General features: G+C 39.4%; 1 protein-coding gene across 1 annotated transcript in view; it reads right to left on the bottom strand.

Annotated features, from left to right (window-relative positions):
* Window positions 1-3,206: 3,206 nt before the first annotated feature.
* NSUN2 (NOP2/Sun RNA methyltransferase 2) overlaps window positions 3,207-18,521 on the bottom strand; it is a 44,639-nt gene continuing 29,324 nt past the window's right edge. Inside the window, exons 14-19 of the mRNA XM_075271046.1 lie at window positions 17,876-17,968; window positions 17,438-17,573; window positions 13,775-13,855; window positions 12,573-12,711; window positions 5,118-5,157; window positions 3,207-3,636 (exon numbers count right to left, since the gene is read on the bottom strand). Coding sequence (XP_075127147.1) covers window positions 3,276-3,636; window positions 5,118-5,157; window positions 12,573-12,711; window positions 13,775-13,855; window positions 17,438-17,573; window positions 17,876-17,968 — 850 coding nt within the window. The 3' untranslated portion in view covers window positions 3,207-3,275. The remainder of the gene's footprint in view (window positions 3,637-5,117; window positions 5,158-12,572; window positions 12,712-13,774; window positions 13,856-17,437; window positions 17,574-17,875; window positions 17,969-18,521) is intronic.

Here is an 18,521-nt window from a genome sequence, read left to right as displayed (position 1 = left end):
CATGTGATTGGCTGATTAGAAATTAAGTGTTAACGAGCAGTTGGACAGGTGTACCTAATAAAGTGGCCGGTGAGTGTATATGCCAATTTTTGGCACATAATCTTGGAATGTCCGATCATTAAAGGTTTCTGGTCCGAGGTCATAGGCCTATTATCTGATATACTGGACACTTCGGTTCCACTCTTACCTGAAGTATGACTGTTCAGAGTTTTAGACGAAGAGGTATGGCCGCACCACTCACGTATCTTTTTACGGGAATGGCTTTTCTTATCCAGGAAGGTGATTGCCCTGCGATGGATGGCTCCCAGACCCCCCCCCCCCCCTCCCTCCCCATGTGGCGGAAGCTGGTAAACGCCACTATCACATATAATAAAGTGGTATATAAAAGTAGGGCCTGCCCTCAAAGGTTTTGTAAGGTTTGGGGCCCGTGGTGCGACCATTCTTTTCGCTCTTCCCTGAATGCACTTGTTCCTTAGATGTTCAAGGGGTGACTCGGGTCCATGCTTATACTGCATTTGGAGTAATGTGTATGTTCCTGTGCATGTTTTTCTGTTGACTCTTGTTTTCTACTCTCGTCCTCTGCAGATTAGATGGAGATTGCTACCTCTCTTGACTTTCTGAATTTGGACTTTCTACTGGATGATTTTTGCAAGCCTTCAATTACTAATACAGACTTTGCAGCATGGTTTTTGGTTCTTGTTCTGTTTGACAAGAGTTTTTGGTCCAAGGTTGCTTTGGATTGTGTACCCACTTTGCCATCTCTTAGGGCTTTTTTTTTTTTTCTTGTACTGTAATTTGTTATATTCTTTCTCAATAAAACAAGTTTAAAAAAAAATTGTGGCATTGAAATAAAAACTGCAGTTCCCCATAAATATTATAGGAGCATAGGGGCCAATTTATCTGAGTTGTATGCCAGTTTTCTGGAGTACAAAGCATGAAAGTGTTACGATTTTTGGCACACAGCAGAGATACTGCCTCTTGTACCCCTGATGTCACTTATTAAAAGGTATGTGACACATAACAAAATTTACCTTAACTGGTACCATTTAACTGGCATGAAATATAAGATTTGAAATCTATGCCAGTCACATTATACCAATGGAATATAGAAATATATTAATTGGCTCAAAATATAGAAGCGCCAATCTTACTTTAGCATAAATTTGGTTACTGCATATCTCCAATTATGAATAGTAAAGGTGAACTTAAACATTGTAATATATCTTATTGGAGAGAGTAGGCTGCTGATAAAGACACACAAATACCGAATATACTCGAGTATAAGCAGACCCGAATATAAGCTGAGACCCCTAATTTTACCACAAAAAACTGGGAAAACTTATTGACTCAAGTATAAGCCGAGGGGAGGAAATCCACTATTGCAGATAAAAAAAAAAAAGTCTGGTCATGTGTATTGCAGCTTAGTAGCTCCATGGGGATCATAGTAATAGCAGTTAACCCCCATCATGTCCCTCACATTAACCCCCTGTGTGCCTCACATAAGAGTTACTGTTATGTGGGACATATGGAGGTAATAATTAGGTATGTTCATAATTAAGGTCCTTCATTAGTACCCTCATGTGTCTCACATATTAGTAACCCTTATATGCGGCACACAGGAGTTAATATGAGGGACATGATGGGGTTAACTGTTATTAATGTGAGGCACATGGAGTTACTGAAACTAAATTAATAACCCCAAATGCCTAATAGGCAGAGTAACTAAAGGAAGGTCCCTGTGTGTCACTTTACTGTAGCTTCCTCTCCTCCATACAACAGACATCTTCCATAAGACACAATGAATCCTGGCCACTCATCTGCAGGGTAGATGCTAAATCCTAGTGTGCTAAAGGACCTCTGATGACGTCATGACCATGTGATTGGACTCTGGTGTGGGCGGAGCTACTAGGATTTAGACTCAACCTTATCTGCTGATGTTACATACCAATGGCTACAGGACCTTTGATGACATCACAGTCACGTGACCTCATGACAAGCCAATCACAGAGCAGTAGCACTAAAAGACCTCCCCCTTCCAGTTGTCTGTGCTCCGTGGACCTTGAGTTGTGTATAAGCCGAGGAGAGCTTTATCAGCATGAAAAATGTGCTAAAAAAGTCGGCTTATACTCGAGTATATACGGTAACTGCAGCTGCTAATCACTGCTAGACTGAGTGGTCTTGACACCAATGTACCTACTAAGATAATACTATCTGAATTAGGTAATAAATCAATCAACTAGCTGGCAACTTCCTCCTCCTCTGTTCTCCATTGACCTACATGAGTCAAACAGAGTATGGAGACTAACTCTATACAGATAAAGTCTGTGTAAAGATAAGGAGGACAGCTTAATAAGCAGAGAAGGAAATTATGAAGTTTCTTATATTCACATGTAACAAATTTACCAAATTTGTTTTTATCATTAGAGGTGAACTTTAAAGGACTCCAATTTCTCTTGAAATTATCACAATTTGTAGCTTTGTGCTTGAAATGAGTACAAAAGTACAATTTCAAATTGTGACTTTTATACACCTCCCCAGGTCAATTACAGAAATTTTACTAAACTACTAGAAGAACAGAGAATCCATAAAAAATATATATATATACACGTAACAAAAAAACACAACTTCGCAAATCAACCTTAAGAAATGTTTTTTATTTGGTTCCTTAAAGTGGTTGTCAAGTTTCAGCAAGTATTGTTCGTATAATGAAAAAAATATACAATCTTCCAGTGTATTTACTGTATCAACTCCTTGTGGTTTTCTAGACTTCTGCTTGCTGTTATCTATTTTGCTCCTTTCCAATGGATAAAAATCTGACGCTGGTCATGTGATATACAGTCCATGGTCATGTGATGAACACACAGGTGCACAGCTCGTTACTAGGCAGATGTCTGAGTACTGTACTGTGAATATAATGAGCTGTGCATCTGTGTACTCATCATATGACCATGGACTGTACATCACATGACCAATGTCTGATTTTTATCCAGTGAATGACTGCAGACAAAGATGTAGAAACCTGAGGAAGGAATTTATACAGAAAGTACAAAGGAAATATGTATAACTTTCCATTATACAGACAAAATTATTTGCTGAAACTGGACAACCCCTTTAAGAACAAACTTAAAATATACATAAGCAGTTTCTGTTTTGTTTTTAAACCCCAGGTGTCAAAATTTAAACCTTACAGAAAAAAAACAAACACATTCTTACATAAAAGTAGAAGTCAAAATCATAAAAGGTGATTTGGTCCACTGCACTGGTTGCTTGTGTTCTTAGTGCTTTTCACTATTTGTGCCATTGGCAGCAGACTCATCTGTACATGCTGAGACTTCATCTTGCTTCCCATCACTTACACTACCATCAACTGTTTCAGGCTCTAGATCCCCATCTACTGCCAATTCTTCTTCCTGATTTTGTTTTATGCTCTCAGAATCCATATTCTCAACGTCCTGCTGAAGGAGTTTGACTTCAGGTTCTGCAGACAAATCTTCTGTGGTTTCCTTGTTCTTAAAGACTTCTACTCCCATCATCCTCAAGTAATGCATTCTCTCATTTTTTGGCACAAAGGAACGAATTGAAGTTTTACCTCGCCACCCACACAGAACAATGGGGCACTGGAGAGCGTCAGGTTTCCTTAAAAAACAAAAATATATATAAATATATTTTTTTTAAATTCTTTTATTTACAACGTGTTAGAAAAATATGTATTTGAAGTATAAATAAAAAAGTTATACATTATATATAAATTACACACATATACATGCAACTGCAAACCCTGTGATGTTTTATAATGCAATGTCAAAGAGAAACATCCAACACACACAAACATACACACTTAACAAAAGGAGATGAGGAAAAACACAACACATATTTGCATTCTCTATGGGTATAACTGCAGGTGGGTGTGGGGGGAGAGGCTTATTAATTTCTTTTCAGGCAGTGTATCAGCCTTGGGAGCATTCACACGGAGTAAAATGGTGCTGATTCTGCCACGATAACTTTCGGCAGAATCAGTGCTGATAAAAAAGGACTCCCATTTATTTCAATGTGTTCCACGCAAAAGAATGAACCCATTGAACTCAATGGGAGTCTTTATCAGCGCCGATTCTGCCAAGAGTTATCATGGCAGAATCAGCGCCATTTTACTCCATGTAAATGCCCCCTTACAGGTTTTCTGCGGTAGCGACCATGGATGCATTACTAACAGAAGATGGTGGAGCAGAACCACCTCTTTCGTTAGCCGCTACACCACCTCTTTCGTTAGCCGCTACACCACCTTTTTATATTAATGCAACCATGGTCAGTGCCTTAAAAATTCTATCAGGCTGATGATATATCCATTAGGGAATTGGCCAAACAAAAAATAGAGTTTTACAGTGTCTTTACTGTCTAAAAGGAAACATAACCCCAGTGAGCAAGCGAACACAAACCATGAGAACACTGGAAAAACACTGCCTAGTTAGGCAGCATTCACACTACTACTGTCTGTTGCAGAGAACAGTCAGAGACTGATACTGTGTCCATTCCCACTGACCATAATCAGCATGACGGAAGATATAGTCACTAATGTAAACAACATAACGGACACGGAATTCGTCTGTGACCGCTCTCTGCAACAGTTTAATGTCCGTTGCCGTCATCCTGTGATGGAAGACAACAATGGACATTAATAACGGTAGTGTGAACTCCCCTTTGGAATCCAGATTCCTGCTGAACCTTTCTTGTCAGGTGTCAATTCAGGCTGGTAGAGCTGTAATAGTGTTTGGATGAATGCTTTCTTGAAAATCAGCACTGATGAACTATTAACAATAAAGCTTAACATTTATAAAATTTTTGAATATACAATATACACCCTCTATACAAGGTGGTTTAGCTACCATTTTGGCCCATTTTTTTGCTGATTGTAATGTTTTCTTGGCACACTTGTGGCCCTCTGTACTAGTGAATGTCAGGTCCACTGCGCTACTAGATGGGTGTCTATAATAAAGTGTCCAGTGCATACATAAGCAAAATGTAGTGCATAAAGTCATCTAACACATTACCTATAAAAATATTTTTAAAGCATGGAAAAAAACAAAAAGTTATGTTACATATTACAATGTAAATTTGCTTACTGTGGATCTGGCTCATATTTTAGGATGATACTTCCCATAGCTGAAATGATTAAAACAGAAAAAAAATATATTTATCACTGTACATACTTATAGTCTAATTCTGTTGTAGCCAAAGCAAACTACTCAGTGCTGCAGGATTACAATGTTCTAAACAAGTATTGTGGGAAGTCTATGAAACATGAAAAGATAAGTTAAAATACAATTAGAGAGAACTGTGGTTATAAAATAGAGCTTGGCACGCTGACAACGCTCGAGAAGAAATGCTTTATGTGGTGTGCAGTAGAAATCAAACATAGATTTGGCCTTTATAATCCCACAGCCTTCTGTTGCAGTGTTTTTAAGCTCTTGAACACAATTGCGTTACACAACAGCCAAGACAGACAGAACTGAGAATCCATAGAAAAAATATAATCTTAGTGAAAACATACAGAGTTTAATTATAAAAGACTATGTGAAAGAAAACATACAAAAACTTCATGCCAATGTCACCCAAAGGTGGATTCAAACTGAGGACCACCATGGTGCACTGCCCAATTTCCTCCTGGATAACATGTATATACTGTACAAGAAAATGAAAAATAAAAACCCGGGATATCTATAGAGCGCTACTGTGTGACAGTAAAACAGAAGCCAATTGCATGCAAAAATAAAACCAAATGATTGAGTCTTTATTGATTCCAATTCCAATAAAGACTCAATCATTTGGTTTTATTTTTGCATGCAATTGGCTTCTGTTTTACTGTCACAGTAGCGCTTTATAGATATCCCGGGTTTTTATTTTTAATTTTCTTGTTCATTAACCTCCACCACCTCACTGGTTGGTGTCCGGGTAAGAGCTGCAACTGTTTATCTTCAGCCCCCTTCTGGGAAGTTTTATATACGGGCTCCAGGTAACTTTTTTTTCTTCTTATGTATATACTGTATAACACCAAATGTCACAGACTTGAAGACAGCGCTCTTGTGGGGAACTGTTGCAGATTACATTTTTTATTCCTTTTTCAATTTTACACTAAAAATATAATTTTTTTTTTTCGTGCTAAGGTGGACCAAGTTGTAAAGATAGAAAACCACTTTTATCCGATATGTTAATGAACCACAAGAGCCCACTTGCCTTCACTATCGCAGCAAATGCTCAGTCTCTCCTCCTTTGTTTGACTGATAAACCTTCTGCTGTCTTACATTGTCAGCTTTGTGGAGACCATGTGCATGCACTGTGGGGGTGAGGGTATGTGCAGCACTCTACATCCTGTGAACATCGGCTTTAGTGACATGTTAATAAGCTGGAGCATACTGTGCACAATCCATCCTGCTACTACACATACAGAAATGTCAGCACTGTCACTGTTAACCGGTTAAGGACCAGGCCCAAAAGTATGTTAAAGACCAGGCCTCTTTTTTCAAAACTGACATGTGTCACTTTAAATGGCAATAACTTTGAGACGCTTTAACTTACACAAATGAATTTGAGATTGTTTTCTTGTAACACATTATACTTCATGTTAGTGGTAAACACTAATCAATATTTTTGCATTTATTTATAAAAAAAACTAGGAAATTTGATGGAAATTTGAAAAAAATTGCAATTTTCAAAATGTGAAATTATCTGCTTTTCAGGCAGATAGTCATACCATCCAAATACATGAATAAATATTATCTCCCATATCTCTGCTTTATATTGGCATCATATTTTGATTGTCTTTTAATTTATTTTGGACGTCACAAGGCTTACAAGTGTAACAGCAATTTTCCAGATTTACAAGAAAATTCTCCAAACCAATTTTTTAGGGACCATTTCAGTTCTGAAAGTAATTATAAAGGCCTGTATAATAGAAACCCCCATAAATTACCCCATTTTCAAAACTGCACCCCTCAAATTATTCAAAACAGCATTTGGGATGTTTGTTAACCCTTTAAGCATTTCATAAGAATAAAAATAATATGGCAGTGAAATTTAGACATTTCATTTTTTTTCACTAATACATTCATTTAGACCCAAAATTAACACATTCACAAAGGGTTAAAGGAGAAAATGCATCTGACAGTTTATTGTGCAATTTCTCCCGTGCACAGAAATACCCCACATGTGGGTGTAAACTGATTTTTGGGCACACGGCAGTGCATGGAAGGGAAGGAGCGACACTGGGTGTTTGAACAGCAGATTTTGCTGGAATAATTTTCAGCGCCATGCCTTATTTGCAGAGACCCTAGAGTACCAAAACAATGGAAACCCCCCCAAAAGTGACCCCATTTTAGAATCCACACCCCTCACAGAATTCATCAAGGGGTATAGTCAGCATTTAGACCCTACAGTTGTTTCACAGATTTTACTAACATTGGGATGTGTAAATGAAAAATTACTAAAATGTCACTTTATCTCCAAAGTTTTCATTTTCACAAGGGGTTAAAGGAGTAAAAGCCCCCCACAGTTTGTTAAACAATTTCTCCTGAACACGGCAATACCCCATATGTGGCTATAATCTGCTGTATGGGAACATGGCGGGGCTCAGAATGGAAGGAGCGCTATTTTGCTTTTGGATGGCAGATTTTGCTGGAATTATTTTTAGGTGCCATGTCGCATTAGCAGAGCCCCTAGAGAACCAATACAGTGGAAACCCCCTAAAAGTGACCCCATTTGGGAAACTACACCCCCCACAGAACATATTAAAGGGTAGAGTGAGCATTTTGACCCTACAGCTGTTTCACAGATTTTATTAACATTGGGCCATGAAAATGAAAAATTACTTTTTTTCCAACAAACTGTCAATTTAGCCCCAAATTTTTAATTTTCACAAGAGGATAAAGGAGAAAAAGCTCCCTAAAGTTCGTTACACAAATTCTCCTGAACACAGAAATGCCCTATATGTGGTCATAATCTGCTGTATGGGAACATGGCGGGGCTCAGAATGGAAAGAGGGCTATTTGGCTTTTGGAGGGCAGATTTTGCTGGAATATTTTTCAGGTCCCATGTTGCATTTGCAGAGCCCCTAAAGTACCAATACAGTGGAAACCCCCTATAAGTGACCCTATTTTGGAAACTACACCCCTCATAGAATTTGTCTAGGGGTAGAGTGAGTATTTTGGCCTCACAGGTGTTTCACAGATTTTATTAACATTGGGACGTGAAAATGAAAAATTACTTTTTTTCCCAATAAATCGTCCATTTAGCGCCATATTTTTAATTTTGCAAATAGTTTAAGAATTAAAAGCCCCCCACAGTTTGTTACACAATTTCTTCTGAACACGGCAATACCCCATATGTGGCCATAATCTGCTGTATGGGTACATGGTGGGGCTCAGAATGGAAAGAGCGCTATTTGGATTTTGGAGGGCAGATGTTGCTGGAATAGTTTTCAGGTGCCATGTCGCATTTGCAGAGCCCCTAAAGTATCAATACAATGGAAACCCCTCAAAAGTGACCCCATTTTAGAAACTACACCTGTCAAGGAATGTATCAAGAGGTATTATCATTTTGAGCCTAAAATGCTTCCCAAAAATTTAATGTACAAAATGAAAATTTAAATTTTTAAAAATATGCCATTTCGGTGCCCAATACGTTGCACCCACTTTGTGTTGTCAGAGACCTGCACTCCTAAAACTATTAAGGGGCCATCCCGGGGGTCAAAAAATTATATATGTGGGTGTAAACTGCTGCTTGGGCACACAGCAGGGCTCAGAAGGGAAGGACCACTGTGCGTTTTAGCTTTTGGGGTACAGATTTAGAGGGACTTTCTGGGTGCCATGTTGTTTTTGCAGAGCCCTGGAGGTGCCAGTAAACTGGAATTCACCAAGAAGTGACCCCATTTTGTAGGGGCAATTTTAGGGTCTCTGCAAATGTGACATGGTGTCCAAAAACGAAGAATCTAAATCTGCACTCCAAAAGCACATATTGCTCCTTCACATCTGCGCCCTGCTGGGTACCCAAATAGCAGTGTATGCCCACATGTATGACACTGGTGTACCCCGGATAACGGACTTAATACCAATATGTGGGTAGAATCGGCTGTTTGGGCACAGCCGGGGACAGAAGGGAAGGAGCGCTATTTTGGTTTTTGGAGCACAGTTTGGTTTTTGGACGTCATGCCACTTTTGCAAAGCCCCTGAATTGCCAATAAAGTGGAATCCGCAGACATGTCACCCTATTTTGGACACTACCCCACTGATAGGATTTATCAAGTGGTGTAGCGAGAATTTTTAACCCTTGAGTGTTGCATTTATTTAGTTTCCAGAAATGAAATCGCAACTGATAGAGAAGTTAAAAATGAAAATTTTACAGATTTGCCATTTCAGCGTGCAACATGTTGTGCCCGACTTATGTCAGCAGAGACACTCCAAAAACTGTTAAACGGGTATCCCAGGCACAACAGCTTTTAGAGCGTTCATCTCTGATACAAGGTGGACACAACATATTACGCACTGAAAGGACGTATTCCTGGAAAAATGGTCATTTTCACCTCTCACAATCCGCTTCGTATTCATTTATGGATAATAAGTTATAGCAACACTTGGGGGTTAAAAATGCTCTCTGTACCCCTGGAGAAATCCTTCAGGGGTGTAGTTTCCAAAATAACGTCTCATATCAGGGGATTCCACTTTACTAGCGTTTCAGCTCTACAAAAGTGTCATGGCATCCAAAAACCAAACCATCTGTGCTCCAAAAACCAAATGACCCTTCTTCCCTTCTGTGTCTGGCTGTGCCCTAATATCAGTTTATACCCACATATGACATTACGTGCATTATCCGGGGTACACCAGTGTCATACATGTGTCATACATGTGTCATAAACTGCAGTTTGGACGTACAGCAGGGCGCAGAAGGGAAGGAGCGCTATGCGGCTTTTGGAGTACAGATTCAGATGTTTGGTATCTGGACGCCATGTCATGTTTGTAGAGCCTGTAAGGTACCAGAAAAGTGGATTCCATGGGGTACCAGGAGTGACCCCATTTTGAAAACTGCACCCCTCAAAGAATTTATCAGGGGGTGTAGTGAGTATTAGTATCCCGGACGTGACTGCACAGCGGATGGCGAAGAGGGAATATATAAGTTCTGCGGAGGACATTGCAAACACCAAATTCCCTACTATGTCCCAGTAGCTCCTATGATTGGGGGAGTCACTCTGGGGGTCACTCTGGGGGTCACTTCTGGTGTCTGTTTCCTCATAAGCTGTAAATCTGGGGTGTCCCCTGATATTCGCTTGCACAGCTTATATATTCCCTTCCTGACGCCGCCAGTTGTATTCTAATAATTTGGCGATTTTTGAGGGTTTTTGTCTTCACATTGTGAGATGCTATATTTTCTTTATTTTTCTGGTGACGCGGCCATATAAGGGCTTATTCTTTGCGGGATGAGATGCATTTCGTAATGACACCATTTTTGGGTGTCTACATCTTTATGAATACATTTTATTAACCCTTTTTTGCTGGATTTAAAAAAAAAAAAAATCAATCCTGGCATTGAGTTTTACTTTTTTAATTTTGCGCCATGCAGCGTACAGTATAAGTAACATGTTCCCTTTATTCTGCGGGTCGGTACGGTTACGGCGATACCTCATTTATATTATTTTTTTATGTGTTACTAGTTCTGCAGAGGAAAAACACATTTGGGGACATAAATCAATGTTTTTTGCATCGCATCTTCTAAGAGGCGTAACATTTTTATTTTTCAGTTGACAGTGTTGGTTGAGGGCTTATTTTTTGCGGGACAACCTGTGCTTTTTATTGGTACTGTTGTCGGATGCATATGACTTTTTGATCACTTTTTATAGCATATTTTGTATGGTGAGATGGCGAAAAATCATTACTTCCGGCGAGTTTTTTCCGTTTTTTTTTCCCGACGTTCACCGTGTACATTAAATATTATTTCAGTTTTATTGTACAGGTTGTTACGGACGCGGCGATACCAAATATGCATTGCTTTTTTTAATTTTTAGTGCTTTTTTTTATATAATTCATTTTGTATAGAAAAAAGGGATTTTTGGACTTTAGAACTTTATTACTTTTTTCATACACTTTTTTTTTTTTTAAAACTTTTTTTTTTACTTTTTCATGTGTCCCTTTAGGACACTTGAATCAGTTGATGCTTTGATGAAAGCATCAGCTGATTCAGCACAGTAGCAGACAGGACACGAGCAGGACATGAGCCTGCTCGTGTCCTGTAAGCTGCAGAGGAAGTGAGACACATCGCTCACTTCCTCCCCCGCCTGGCAGGATCACCAGGTATGTGGGGCTCCGGTAGTCTGGGGTCACTGGCCAGACCCCAGACTACCTTCTACTGACATCTGATCTCGCCGCGGGGGGTGCCGATCACTTTCAAATATCGGCGGATCCCTTTCGATCGCGCCGTGATGTTTGACGGCGCGATCGAAAGGGTTAACACGTCCAGTCGGACTCAGTTCCGACTGGACGTTATGGAGGAAGGGGTTAGGTGTTAGTAACACCTAACCCCTGTCCCCCCCGCACCCCTCCCCCCGCCAGAAAGGTACCTAAAGGCCGGACGTATTTCGGCAATAGTCCGGTCTTTAGGTACCAGCACATGAGGCCGTAAATTTACGTACGGCGGTCCTCATGTGGTTAAACTGGACAGAAAACTGGCTATCAGTAAAGGGGGAGTCAAAGGGCAGAAATTGTGGAGAACAGACTGAGCACTTGCCATGATCAGGACGGACTAATATGCCCCTGAAGGTCATTTGTCCATCGACAAAAACATTGGATTTTTACTCTCCGTAAAAATTCTTCTCGTATTCATTGGAGGACACAGTACCACGGGTATAGGTGCGGCCACTAGAAATATCAAAAGATGCTAGCTCTGCCTCTAGGCTATACCCTCTTCACAGACACTATACTAGACCGGAAGAAAAGGCTGCTAAGGTGATGGGCAGGCTTAGGAGGCAGGTAAAGGGAGCAGATGGGCTCGGGCAAGCCACATGGCAGCTTTATATTACAGTAGGTGCAAGGTAAAACAAGTGGCAGCAGCCAGAGAATGGTGAGACTCTTTGCATGAGACATGGCAGTGGAATAAGGGTCCAAAGAGAAAGGGTAGTAGCCCATAAGCTAGTTTATGGCCACCAGAGAGCATCAAAGTGCTGCAGTGGAAATAACTGCACAGAAATTCTGCAGGAGCTGAGCCCCACCAAGATCCCAGTGTGGTCCCAATGCTGCTGCTCCGCTGTCTTTTGCCAGAAGTCCTCACCAGTTATGACAACCCATGTCCTTCTCTGAGGCCGTTAATTAGCCTCACTGTAACATGTGGCGGGGACTTCCACTAGAAGAAAACAGTGGAGCCGCAGGACCGAACTGCACTGGGAGGCACCGGAGAACCAGGGACATGTGCGCAAGTGTTTTTTTTTTTCTCACCTTTCCCAATCTACCATAATAATAGAAAAAATTATCCTGGACAACCCCTTTAAAGATGTAGTGTGAAACCAGCCTAATAGTATTAGACTACAATTATTTACTTACGTAAATCCTTAGCTTGCTTTTGAGTTTCATTGCTGAATTTACTCAGAAAGGGATTTTCCTGAGTGAGAAGAACCTTTATATCATCTACAGAAACAGTCACAACTCTTGACTTAATAAATGGATAAATCGTATAAATTCCCTGCAAATGGAAAAAGACATGTTGAAGCAAGTTTTCTTTTTCCTCTGTACAGAGCTGTGTAAAAAAAAAAAAAAAAAAAAAAAAAAAACCACTCCAAAAACAGTTTGCATCACTGCAGTTTTGACTACAAATTCTCATGTCACCCCATACAATGAATTCCAAAAAAAAACAAAAAACAAACACACACACATTGGTAAGAGTGCTGTTTCTCATTCATCTGCCACACAAGAAACTGGAAAAAAGAAAAAGCAACCAAACAGTTGTTGCATGTACCAAGAAAGAACTACAATTTGCCTCACGGAAAAGAAAGAAACTAAACAAAAACCCTCATACAACTGTAATGGGCTTGTATCTTGCATTTAAAACAAAAAAAAAAGTGAACAAAGTAATTACACACTGGCACAATTGCAATTTTTCAGCAAATTTCTTCCCATTCATATTTTTTTTCCCTAGCTTCCCACTGCATCACATGGCATATTAAGTGATGTACAAGCACAATTCCAGCAGTTCCTCACATAGCTCTGAGCAGGGGGAAAATAAAAATATATATTCTTCATAAAAACAACTGCAAATTTTGAGATTGTGGAGAAAGGGAGGGGGTTGAGGGGAGTAAGTTTTGGCCCCTGAACGTTAAAAATGGAAATAAACAGCACCAAAAAAAAATCAAGTTATTTAGTATAGGTCAATCAAAAGAACAAAACAAAAACAAAAAAAAAAAAAAAACACCCCCCCAAAACACAAGAACAGTGGAGACCAATATCCAGGATGCCAAGCTATTTGAAGCAGCAGTAATTCGCAGGCCAGGAGTGGGGCCGTGCTGCAATATCACAGCTGCTATACATGTACAGTACAGTCTGCTTGGTTTTCACCCAAATGTTGCTGTCTCTGCAATAAGCTGATCAGCAATAGTCCCAGGCCCATGCCAGTCTTTGGTGACTTAAACCTGGAGTAGGACATCAATCTGTAAACCTGGAAAAGCACTTTAATTGGGCATCTGTGGGATGGGGGTTTAAAGATGTTTCTCATGCACCACTAGAAATACACAGATTTTCTTTCAAATTACCTCTTGTGCAAGCCTGTAGGCACAGCCATACTGCTCCCCATCATTGTTTCGACACAGCACTTTTATGCCAGTGTTTATTACCTGTAAATTAAATCAAAGCATATTTTTGAAAGCAAACCGTTTTCTTTTAAAGTATACGAACGTCCATTTTCATGGAGGAAAAAAAGTCTTTACAGGTGAGACATTTAGTTTCATTTTGCTAGCAAACCATCAGTAACAGATTTTCATCTACAATGATACATAACATGCTTTCCTTCAAACACAAGTGATGGAGTCCACAATATAGAATCTAATGCACTTACTTAGATAAAGTACATTTAAATACAGATCCATCATTTGGAAAATCTATTTCTTAACATGACTGTTGCCATGCCAATCTGAACATTTTAATTAATGTATCATGCATAAGTAGTTTTATAACCTACTATATAATGTTTCGGCTGGCTGCCAAATTCTACCATTTCCAGTTGGGTTTGTCTGCATCCTGCTGTGAACCGCTGATGTACCTAATATCACGCAAATGTGATCTTTTTCAGTGAAGTGTTTTTGAACTCAGAATAGGGACTTGCAAGACATGAAGACCCTTGATGCTGGTTGTTAGCTTGTGTATTTTGGCTATTAGCTCAGGATGAAGTGGGGACCTGTTATGTTAGTTGAGGGAAAACTGGGTGCTGGTGTTAGTGGTGTGTGTATCTATGTGCTGTGTGCTCACCAGATTTAAAAGTATGCCCTTCAGTAATAAGTTGTAAGCCAACTTTGTACACTCTATATTGTGTGGTTGACATCTTCTACAAAAGAAAAGAACAAGGGAGCCCAAGAAGCGCAATTAAAGCAATTCATTAGAGAAAATGTTTAAAACATATTCATGTTTATTAGTATATCATATAAAATATAAGAGATCTATAGCAACGGGGGCAGATTGTACAAAAAAAAAAAGACCAAGGAGAAGATAAAAGACATAAAGCAAGTGCACACAACCGGTATGTCAATACATAATATATATGCAGTAGGGTAACATAGATAAAATTAAAGGAGCTCTATCACTGGGAAAAGTGATTTTTATCTAATCACACCCTTGCATAGGCTTTAGAAATGCTATTCCACACTTACCTTTAGTATGTAGATTGCCTCAGTGGTGTCTGAATAAGTCCGTTTTTATTCATATGCTAATGAGCTTTCAGCCAGTACAGGAAGTTCCCAGCAGCCTCCTCTCTCCTATTATCTCCTATGGGTGAGGCAAACAGGAAGCTGAGTCATCAGCAGCAGCAGCCTCCCATAGGAAACAACAGGAGAGGAGTGCACGATGTATCGTGCACCAGACTAATTAGCATATGAATAAAAACGGACTTATTCAGAAACCACTGAGGCAATCTACATACTAAAGGTAAGTGTGGAATAGACTTTCTAAAGGCTATGCAAAGATGTGATTAGTTAAAAATGACTTTTCCTAGTGATAGAGCCCCTTTAATGAAATATATCAAGTTTATATGGCCATAGAAATATGTACCAATTACCCACCTGCAATCAGTAAATGACAAAAGGTATCAGACTAAACTATGTGTCTGAGCATACAAGATGTTGGATGCCTATAAATATACCCCTATAGCAATATAGCCCATATAACATATAACTCCTTAAGAAATTGGAGTATATAATGCATAGAGTCAAAAACGGGTCCAAAAAATATACTAAATGTATGAAACTATGCACAAGACAACAATAGGTGAGTCTGTCACAATATAAACTACCACCAGTGCATGTACCAAAAGAGTGCTCAGTAAATAAAATCACAGAACATCATTGATAAACATTTTCTCTAATGAATTGCTTTAATTGCGCTTCTTGGGCCCCCTTGTTCTTTTCTTTTGTGTGGTTCTATATATAACTGGGGTTAGCTGTTTGTGATGATTGAGGCTTCTAGTGTATATGTGATTGACATCTTCTACAACCCCTGGCAAAAATTATGGAATCACCAGTCCCTGAGGATGTTCCTTCAGTTATTTAATTTTGTAGAAAAAAAGCCATGAAAAAAACTAAAGGCATTTCATATGGCAACTTTCTGACTTTAAGAAACGCTAAAAGAAATCAAGAAAAATAATTGTGGTAGCCAATAACATATTTTTAGAACAAGCACAGGGAATAAATTATGTAATCACTCGATTCTGAGGAAAAAATTATGGAATCATGAAAAAAACTAAATAACATTCCAGCACATCACTAGTACTTTGTGCACTACCTCTGGCGTTTATAACTGCTTGCAGTCTCTGAGGCATTGACTTAATGAGTGATAGAACCTTCAGGACTCAGAGTGTTTGTGTGGCGGAATGGGCCAAAATCACACCTGAGAAATGCATGAGGTTTCTCCATACAGGAAGTGATTTGAAGCTATCATTACCAAAAAGGCTTTTCAACAAAGTATTAAATAAATTTCAGTAAGTATGTTCAATACATTTTCCCTGTGTCATTCCTCATTATTACACAACTTAATTTATGGACATTTATGGTTTATTGGTTCTTTGCCTGTATGGATTGGATGGGTTGTTACAGACATCTAGGGAGAATTTTATGTCAATGGCACCTCTAGAGATACATATTTACTTAGAAAATTGGTGACGCTTTCAATACTTATTTCACCCACTGTACTTTTTTTTTTTTTTTTAAATCCCAGTGTTTATTTAGTAATATTCAACTATCATTTTGTTCATATCTTGCTATATACAATGTTGCCGTTTGTCCAGGATTAATGGCCAGCCCTACATTAATCTAAACACCCTCCCCCCTCTGTCTTTCTAAATAACGTAACTAAAAATGTATATTTACCCAGGGAAATTTTCTGATTATCCAGTGATGATCTGTTTCCCCATTTCTGGAAATGGATTGTCACTACTACTCCCCCTCTTCCTATCTACTCCATCATACTTCAGTTCCAGGATTGTTCCTGTGGGACGGCTTCTCCTTTACTGATTCTGCAGGTGCACCCTCTTCTCCAAGCGCTGCTGTGCGCCATGCTGCCGATAATGCACCTGCACTGCGCAGCTCCCACGAACGTGCAGTAGAGGTGGATCATAGCTGCAGAGAACAGATCTGCACTGGGAGAAGAGCACGCACCTACAGAATCAGTAAAGGAGAAGCAGGAAAACGCTGTAAAAACCAAACCCTATAAGAAAGTCGCATAAACAAGTTTTCTCCATTTCCGCCCCATTCTGAATTTTTCCTGCTTCCCAGTACATTGTAGAGAATAATAAATGGAACCATTATGAAGTACAATTAGCCCTACCTACATTAAGCTCTCGCATGGCTCAGAATAGAAAAAAAATAAAAATAAAAACAATAAATAAAATCTGACAGCCAGAGCCATAGCAAAGCAATAGTTTTTCTCTGAAGGACTCTTAAGACTTCTCCAGCAAATAACTGAACAGAAGTTGATGCGTTTTGAGAAGGTTGAACGGATGAGACCTAGCCATTTAATGCTAAGACCCCACGTGGTGTCCTGCAGCAAAAAAGGCGCTGCAGGAAAACCGTGGCAGCAACGCATCATGGCTCTTCCTGCAGCGCTTTCCACAGAAAGTTCAGAAGTATAAATTGGCATTCTGCAATTTCCAAAACTGAGACCCCAGCCTAATGGTAAAATGGGAGAGAGATATGAAAAGAAAAAAAAAATACCTTCATCTTTTCACTATTATGAAGCAGCACATTTCTCAGCTCCTTCGAAACCATGTACAACTGTTTCTTCTTCCCTTCTTGGGTACGTGTCAAGAGATTTTGTTGTGGAAAAGATGGATGTAGAGCATAGAATTTCCTGTAAATAAAGAGGTTAGTTAGGATTCCAACCAAAAAAAAAAAAAATTGAAATAGTATGTTCAACTTTGTGCAGTAACTCTACAGTGTGCCACATCCCAGTGAGCAGAAGAGACCAAACCAGTGACTGATAAAAACATTGGGAAAGATAACGTTGTAGGGGACCTGCTTTTTATGTGACACACTGTATAATGGAAGGGTTGAGACGATTTATGCGCTGAGCACTCCTACATACATCTCAGGGCATTTATTACTGTTTATATAAAGCACATCTCAACTGCAAGAGCAAAAATAATGACTTACTGTATAGGGGGAAAAACGGGATCATCTTTAGACAGAAAAACAAAGGGATCTTCCTTAAAGCCAAATAACTTCATTTTTTTGGATGGTGGGGGTCTGTACACATAAAAAGAAAAAGATTCAAGCTTTATTAAAATGAACAAGGAGCTCGATTAGTAGAGAAAGAGGCATTTTGCTCCCAAGATATATTTAGTTCCTTTATACTCTCCTTTACTTAGATTTGTGATCCTTACCCCAGTCTAAATGTATTCCCATCCAGGCAAATGACTTGTTAGAATTACTAAGCTGCACTGGCCTTTTACTAACGTTGGCGCCATGTCATACATCTAGGCCAGTTAGGGACTGGTGTAGATTTGTGGTATAACTCACGCTTTTTCAGCAGTAACTAGTGATAGCATATTGTGTTTCCCGGTTGACAGCCTGTGTGGTACATTCCATGCAGTTTGAATCATACAGAAAGGGCTGGTGCCTGAGATAGTGACACCCTTGTGAGTGGGTCACCCTGACCTCACATGACCCAAATGAGGAGAAAAAAAACGTAATACCAGCTGAGTTATATAAATCGAGGGAATAGTTACAGGATAAATGAATTTATCCACCAAAAAAACCGTTCAGAGCCTCTAACTTTAAATGGTGCTGTCTCTCTGGA

The sequence above is a fragment of the Leptodactylus fuscus genome, chromosome 4 (assembly GCF_031893055.1).
Source record: "Leptodactylus fuscus isolate aLepFus1 chromosome 4, aLepFus1.hap2, whole genome shotgun sequence".
NCBI classification, from domain to species: domain Eukaryota; kingdom Metazoa; phylum Chordata; class Amphibia; order Anura; family Leptodactylidae; genus Leptodactylus; species Leptodactylus fuscus.
Note: the sequence above shows the minus strand (reverse complement) of the source record. Positions and strands in the feature narration are given on the sequence as shown.